General features: G+C 55.3%; 1 protein-coding gene across 1 annotated transcript in view; it reads left to right on the top strand.

The window, feature by feature from the left end:
- The first annotated feature begins 3,415 nt into the window (after positions 1-3,415).
- Positions 3,416-8,080, top strand: part of SLC51A (solute carrier family 51, alpha subunit) — a 17,097-nt gene continuing 12,432 nt past the window's right edge. Inside the window, exons 1-2 of the mRNA XM_011978702.1 lie at positions 3,416-3,639; positions 4,632-4,726. Of these exons, the coding sequence (XP_011834092.1) occupies positions 3,602-3,639; positions 4,632-4,726 (133 nt within the window). The 5' untranslated portion in view covers positions 3,416-3,601. The remainder of the gene's footprint in view (positions 3,640-4,631; positions 4,727-8,080) is intronic.

Here is an 8,080-nt window from a genome sequence, read left to right as displayed (position 1 = left end):
CCAGGATGGTCTCGATCTCCTGACCTCGTGATCCACCCGTCTCGGCCTCCCAAAGTGCTGGGATTACAGGCTTGAGCCACCGCGCCCGGCCGAATTTTTGTATTTTTAAGAGATGGGGTTTCGCCACGTTGGTCAGGCTGGTCTCGAATTCCTGACCTTAAGTGAGCCACCTGCCTTGGCCTCCCAAAGTGCTGGGATTACAGGTGTGAGCCACTGCACCCAGCCTCTTTTTTGATTTTTCAAAACTGACCCTCACATTAAGGAAACCAAAACTTAAGTGATAACTGAAGTGAGCCTGTTATTGACCACAGGTTCTTTAGGTTCCAATAAAAATTGGCACGAGGCCAAGCAAATTTCCCAGACGAGGCTTTATTAGGGGCTTTCGTTCCACCACGGGGGAGACAGCACTGCAGGGAGAGTTCTCCGGCTGGCCCCCCAGAGGAGCGCATTGTGGTGTCTTGGGCCTGAGGAGGGTGACATGGGTAATTCAGGAGGTAGGTGAGCGTTCCTGCAGGAGTGGCGTGCAGAACGCACAGGGATAAGGAGTCGCGGTAACACGTACATCGCAGGATCAGAACACGACGAGCAAGCCTCTCCATGGCAGAGACTTTTGTTTTTGTGTTTGTTTTTGTTTTTTTCCTGTCGCCCAGGCTGGAGTGCAATGGCACCATCTCGGCTCACTGCAACCTCCGCCTCCCAGGTTCAAGCGATTCTCCTGCCTCAGCCTCCCGAGTAGCTGGGATTACAGGCGCCTGCCACCACACCCAGCTAATGTTTGTATTTTTAGTATATACGGAGTTTCACCTTGTTGGCCAGGCTGGTCTCAAATGCCTGACCTCAGGTGATCCGTCCGCTTCGGCCTCCCAAAGTGCTGGGATTACAGGTGCGAGCTCCCACGCCGGGACAGAGATTTTGGTCTTGTAATGAGGCCAAGGATAAAAATGGTCGTTCTTCTGGTTTTGTGCACACAGAGGCAATGGGGTTCACTCCCTGAAGCATAAGATTTAAAGCGGGATGCTGCCTATCTGCATTTTTTCAAGGTCCTGTGATCAGTGGATATGGCATTTTGCAAAAGATTTATAGTGAAATGCTGCTTATCTTAATTTTTTCACTGTCCTGTGATGAGCAGGTAAGAAAAAAAAGAAGAAAGAAAAAGGGTGGGGGGAGGAACGCACTAGTGGGGTTGGGAGCCAAGTCCATCCTCTGTCTCAGTAAGCATCAGATGATGCTCTCATATAATTTCATGGGGAAAAAATAGGCCAAAGAAGGGGAAATCAGAAGGATTTATTCTTCATGGTTCTAAAAAATCAGTTTCTGACAGCTGGCAGGCCTCAACTGCCAAGAGAAGACCCTGGCGCCACAGCTCGTCCTCTCTGACCAAGCCTTAGCTGGGGACGGGCCGGCCTCCAGGCAGGGCCTCCCACTGGTTGGATCCCGGGCCACACTGTACAGAAGACAGCCCCCTAGAGACCTTGGGTGGGGCAGAAGCCCCCTCCCCTCACGGACGCCCTGCCGGTCTCTCCTGGGGTGCCCGGCGGGGAAGCACCAGTCTCAGTCCAACCTCCGTCCCTCTGGCTCCCTCCTGCCCTTCCACCTTTCCCGCCATTCCCCACTGTGTCCTGAAGCTGAAGTTTCTAAGAACATCCCCAGCGCCCTGTTGTCAGCTCTGGGAAGTCTAAAGTTCAGGGCTTTGGGTAATTAAACCCAAGGCCTCCAGTGGGCTCGGGGTAAATGACCTGGCGAATGTTCCTGGAGAGATGCTGGGAGGAAGCTGAGTCAGTCCGCGTCTTTGTCAGGGTGGGGCTGAGGCCAGTGACCCTCTGGGGGTCAGGGACCTTGGCAGCCTCTTCCTTCCCTGACCTCCACCTTAGAGGCAGCTGGGCCCCTGAGACGCCAGCCTCACGACATTGTCCTGTCCCAGGAACTGGACTTTGGGAGGAGGGGAAACTGGAGGAGGACCCAGCTTGACTCTTGGGAGAGACTTTGAGGCGTTTGGGGACAGGAGTGGGGAGTCCTCCAGGTACCCCATCAGGGACCGCTTCCCTGCTTGTATGGCCTCACCAGCCTGGCACAGGGAGCCCCTTCTCCCTTCCCAGAATTGACACTCTGCACCCTCCTCTGGGCCCTCTTCTCACTTCCTACCATCTCCACCAGGCCCCAACACAGCCCCTCCCCCAGATCCTTTTGGCCGCTCTCCACACCCCATGGCTTTCTGTCCACCCTGGTTTCTTAACCTCTCTGGACCTCAGCCTCCTTATCTGTAAAATGGGAATAAGGATACTACTTCCCTTGTAATGCAGTGGTAAAGTCTAAATGAGCGAAGCCCCCTGGCACCCCAGACATGCTGACGGATGCTGGCTGCTGCTGCTCTGGGTTTATGCTTTCATCAACTATGCAACCAAATTCTTTTTTTTTTTTTTTTTTTGAGACGGAGTCTCGCTCTGTCGCCCGGGCTGGAGTGCAGTGGCCGGATCTCAGCTCACTGCAAGCTCTGCCTCCCGGGTTTACACCATTCTCCTGCCTCAGCCTCCCAAGTAACTGGGACTACAGGCGCCGCCACCTCGCCCGGCTAGTTTTTTGTATTTTTTAGTAGAGACGGGGTTTCACCGTGTTAGCCAGGATGGTCTCGATCTCCTGACCTCGTGATCCGCCCGTCTCGGCCTCCCAAAGTGCTGGGATTACAGGCTTGAGCCACCGCGCCCGGCTATGCAACCAAATTCTAAGGAACCCTTTGTATGTGTCAGCTTCGGTGCCAGGAACCTAGAGGTACCAGCGTACCACAGTACAAGATGCTGTGTCTGCCTTCAAAGAGATTTCAATCTGTTTGGAGAGAGAGAAGAGGGAAGCTATCAACCAATACAATTGTTTGCAAGCCTATAATTCAGCAGGTTTTCAAGACCTGTCAGAATGCCCAGCAATCTCACTCTGCAACTCTGACTCCCAGGCGCAGCCTCCCCTCGGCTGCATCTCCCGGCCCCGCGTGCGGCTGGCTGAGCCCGTCGTCCCGATGTGATGACCTGGGGTTTGGGAACCCACACCGGCCTCATCTGGCTTTTCCTGCCTGTCCTCCCTTCCGCACATCAGGCGGACGGCGCCAATCACAGCCGAGGACTCAGCCTGGTCTCGCCACTGCGGAGCCGGAGCCTGAGTCCCAGCAGGTTCTCCAGGGGCATCTGACCGGGGAGCACTGCGGGGAGGAGTCAGGACTTCGTCCCCGCCCCCACCCAGGGCAGGAGCTTTGGGGCGAGCCCACCCCACCCCAGAACGGTCCTGGAAGGGCAGGGTGGACTCCACAAAACTCCTATGGGATGGGCCGGGCCAGGGGCGAGGGGTGGCCAAAGGCGCCTGTCCAGGAGGTGGGAGGGACCAGCCTGGGGGCAGGGGTGAGTCAGGCACAGGGAACCTCGCCAGCCTCGAGGATCAAATTCCTCCAGGGTGAACTCTGAGATAGAAAAGTTGGCCCAGGAAGCTCAAGGAGGGACAGCGGCAGAGGGGAAGACTCTGGAACTCCGCTGGCCCCTGCCCGGCCCGGGCCCACACCTGCCGCCCCGCCTGCCCGTCTCCCCCGCGGTGCCTGCGGGATTGCTGGAGAGAAAGCGGCATGGAGCCGTGCAGGACCCAGATAAAGCTTGACCCCAGGTAAGTGAGGGCGGCCGGCCCTGGGCCAGTTGCTAAGCAGCGGCGGCGCCTGTCCCCCTCCTGTCCTCTCTCCCTCCCAGAGCCCTTTGGCTGCCGCACTCAGAATGAGACAGGACTGAAAATGGTCTGGCTGTTCCTAGGTCCTCAGGGACAACGTGGGTTTGGGCCAGGGTGTGACACTTCAGGGCCTTGGCCTTGCCCCCCACCGTGGGGAGAGAAAGATCCCAGAGCAGGGGCTGTGGAAGGCATTCCCAGAGGAAGTGGCAGTGCCCCTCAGCAGCAGGGGCCGTCCCTCTGCAAGGACTCACCCTTCCTCTGGGATCCTGCTCTTCCTCTCCGGTCAGTGGTCAGTCCCTGGGCTGCAGCCCGACCAGCATGGAGAGAATCCACGGTGGGCTCTTCAGGCACTGCAGCCAGGCACGCCCCAGCTGGGTGGCAGCTTGTCTTACTCCCCTGCCTGGGCCAGTTCTCCACTCCCTCTAAGAAAAGGCCCTGAGGCCGGGCACCTGTAATCCCAGCACTTTGGGAGGCTGAGGCAGGAGTCCAGGAGTTCAAGCCCAGTTCCAGTTTGAGTCCAGGAGTTCGAGACTAGTGTCTGAGCAACATGGCGAAATCCTGTCTCTACCAAAAATATACAAAATTAGTTGGGTGTGGTGGCGTGTGCCTGTAGTCCCAGCTTCCTCTGTGGGGACGGGGGCTGAATAGATCACTTGAGCCCGGGAGGTCAAGGCTGCTTGTGTGAGCCAAGACACCACTGCACTCCAGCCTGGGCAACAGAGCAAGACCCTGTCTCAAAAAGAAAAAAAAAGAAAGGAAGGAAGGAAGGAAGGAAAGGAGGGAGGGAAGGAGGGAGGGAGGGAAGAGAGAGAGAGAAAGAGACCCTGAGGGCAACAGACAAAGTCCTGTGCTCAGGAGTGGTTGAGGGTCCAGTATGCCCCCCTTCCCCTTCCCCCAGCCCCCACGGTTCTGAGCACAGGCTGGTGTCTCGCCAGATACACAGCAGATCTTCTGGAGGTGCTGAAGACCAATTACGGCGTCCCCTCCGCCTGCTTCTCCCATCCACCCACAGCAGCCCAACTCCTGAGAGGTGAGTGGGGACCCTCGCCAGAGGGAACTGAGAGGAGGGAAACCAGGATTGCTGAGTGGAGCTGGGGAGAGGCGGCCCTGAGCTGGTCCACCTGGGCAGCTGGGAAGAATAACTGGCCCGCTGTCGTCATCGTGGTTAAGGCCTTGGAGAAGGGCAATGCCTCAAGGAGTCAGGGGTCAAAAGGGCAGCACGAGAGCCTGGCTCCAGAGAGCAACCCTCATGTTGGGCCTCCACAAAACTGGCCCCAAAGCTCATTCACACTGGGGCACTGCGACCTGGGGCGCTTTTTCAGACCCCAGTGCCATCTGGGGACTCCAGGTGGTGCCCAAGTGGTCCAGGCCCCATCAGGTCTCCTGGAGGCCTGCATGGCATCCGCCCTGGACGCATGGCATTCTAGAGGGTGGTTACTGTGGGTGACGCGCTTCACAGAGGTGAACCAGCTGGATTTGTTTTATGATCCAACCTCTTTTCTGAAAAGGATCCAGGCTTTCTTCTCCTCCCTGGGGAATTCTGTTGTTGGGTTTGTGTGTGTGTTTGTGGGTATTTGCCTCATTCCACCCCGGAGCTTTCAGGTAGACAGATGTGTTTATTGTAGGGAGTAATTGGTTTGCAATAATAAGTCACACTTTTCCACTGAAGGGGAGGGTGTGGGGATCCCCGAGACTAGCTCAAGTTCAGTTGTTGGAAGAATTCCTTGACTGGAAATTTTACCTTTGCATTTTGTCACAGTTTCCTGAAAATAACTTGGGGGTGCTCCTGGTCGTCCATCTACCGCTTTGATCCCCCGGATCCCACCCATTCTTTCACTTTAAGAAAAAACAAGTAATTGTTGCAGAGGTCTCTGTTTTTCAGCTTCCCTTTTGCAAGAAGCACTTTTTCGAATAAAACAATAATTTAAAAAAAAAATAGGTGAACCTGCAAAAGCGTCCTCTCAGTGTTGGCCAACAAGATTCTGTTACTGAATTACTTTTCAAAGTGAAAGGCATTGGGCTGGGCGCGGTGGCTCACGCCTGTAATCCCAGCACTTTGGGAGGCTGAGGTGGGCGGATCACTTGAAGCCAGAAGTTTGAGACCCGCCTGGCCAACATGGTGAAAACCCAGTCTCTACTACTAAAAATACAAAAGTTAGCCGAGCATGGTAGAGTAAACCTGTAATCCCAGCTACTCGGGAGGCTGAGGTAGGAGAATCTCTTGAACCCGGGAGGTGGAGGTTGCAGTGAGCTGAGATTGCACCACTGCACTCCAGCCTGAGTGACAGAGCGAGACTCTGTCTCAGGAAAAAAAAAAAATAGTGAAAGGCATCTGCCAGGCGCAGTGGGTTCCCACCTGTGATCCCAGCACTTTGGGAGGCCGAGGTGAGCTGATCACCTGAGGTCAGGAGTTCGAGACCAGCCTGGCCAACATGGTGAAACCCCCGTCTCTACTAAAAATAGAGAAATTAGCCGGGCGTGGTGGCGGGCACCTGTAGTCCCAGCTACTCAGGAGGCTGAGGCAGGAGAGTCACTTGAACTCGGGAGGTGGAGGTTGCAGTGAGCCGACATCATGCCATTGCACTCCAGCCTGGGTGACAGTGAGTGAGACTACGTCCCCAAAAGAAAAAAAAAAAAAAGAAAAAAGAAAAGAAAAAGAAAAAGAAAGTGAAAGGCATAGGATGGGGCTCCGCTTATTCCCTGGACACCAAAAACATTGAGAATCATGGCCCGAGCATGCTTAGAGAAAATGTGGCTCACGCCTGCATTTCATTTTGTTTTCCTGCTGCATATTGACTACCTGTGAAGTGTTGGCTAGAAGTCTGTGTCTCTGTGGCACATTTAATGCATTTCCCAGGCAACAGGAAGCTCTCAGTTTGCATTCCGACGCAGATGTGGGTGTGTCCTTGGGCTGTGTGTGGCTTCATTTCAGATTATCTGAACCAGAGCGGCTGCCAACTGCCAGAGTGTCCGGAGATGCCTGGTGGCCGTTCTGTGGTTTGCGCAGCAGGCGGCTGCTACATCCAGTTCCAGGAACCCCCTGTTCCGAGTGCAGCTGGCGGTACAAGCCTTCCCTTACACAGCAGCTCTCCCCGCGGGGAACGCTTGGCAGTGTCCGGAGACTGTTCCCGTGCCACACTGGAAGGTGCTACTGGCCGGAGACTGTTCCTGTGCCACACTGGAAGGTGCTACTGGCCGGAGACTGTTCCCGTGCCACACTGGAAGGTGCTTCTGGCACCTCATGGTCAGAGGCCAGGAAAGCTGCTAAACTCCTACAGTACACAGGAAGAGCCCCCACAAAAAAGATTATTCGGGCCAAAGTGTCAACAGCGCTCAGGTTGAGAAACCTTGTCTCACACAATGAAAAGGTTCTCACATTGCTTTCCTTCAAAATGTGCAAATAGGAACCCCAAGGCTGCTCAGAACAGGCCGTGCTGACTCTGCTAGTCCAGCAAGCCTTGCTGCAGGCAGAGTGGGGAGGATTTGGCCAGCGGCCCTCCCTCCGGGACAGGGAAGCTGAGAGGATGAGTCGGGGGTGCCCCAGGCCCAGGGGAGTGAGGCCTGGCAGGATTCAAGGATCCTGGTGGAAGAACCGGGGACAACTGAGAGGGCTCGGCAGGTGAGGTGAGGCCTGATGCCTGCTGAGCTGGCAGAGGAGCTGTACTTTATCCCACAGAGAGAAGGAGCTGCTGAGGGCTCTGAGACTGGGAGTGGCTGGATGAAAGCAGTGCTTCACGGCCATTAATTAGTAATCAGGATGGACAGCAGAGGAAGAGCCTTAAGAAGCAGGGACATGGCCGGGCGCGGTGGCTCGTGCCTGTAATCCCAGCACTTTGGGAGACTGACGCGGGTGGATCATTTGAGGTTGAGTTCAAGATCAGCCTGGCCAAGATGGTGAAACCTCATCTCTACTGAAAATACAAAAATTAGCCAGGCGAGGTGGCGGGTGCCTGTAGTCCCAGCTACTCAGGAGGCTGAGGCAGGAGAATTGCTTGAACCCGGGAGGCAGAGGTTGCAGTGAGCTGAGATCATGCCACTGCATTCCAGCCTGGGCGACAGAACAAGACTCCATCTCAGCAACAGCAGGAAATAGGCAGGGATGCGAATGAGAGGTTGTTGCCCTGGCCCGGCATGCGGGAAAACAGTCTGAGGCAGGGCAGCAGCAGGGAAAGAAGAGGAAGTGTGGCAAACAGGCAATTCAAAGAAAGAGCAGGCAATCTGGTAAAGACCTAGGTGTGTAAGTGCTAGTTCTGGGCAATGGCGATGGCACCGACAGAGAAGGAAGACGTGCCTCTGGGAGGATGTGGCAAAACCTCCTCACTTCATTCGTAAACTCTGTTGTTCCTTTTTTTTTTTTTTTTTTTTTTTTTTGAGACAGGGTCTC

The sequence above is a fragment of the Mandrillus leucophaeus genome, unplaced genomic scaffold (genome assembly GCF_000951045.1).
Source record: "Mandrillus leucophaeus isolate KB7577 unplaced genomic scaffold, Mleu.le_1.0 Scaffold199, whole genome shotgun sequence".
Lineage (NCBI taxonomy): Eukaryota > Metazoa > Chordata > Mammalia > Primates > Cercopithecidae > Mandrillus > Mandrillus leucophaeus.
Note: the sequence above shows the minus strand (reverse complement) of the source record. Positions and strands in the feature narration are given on the sequence as shown.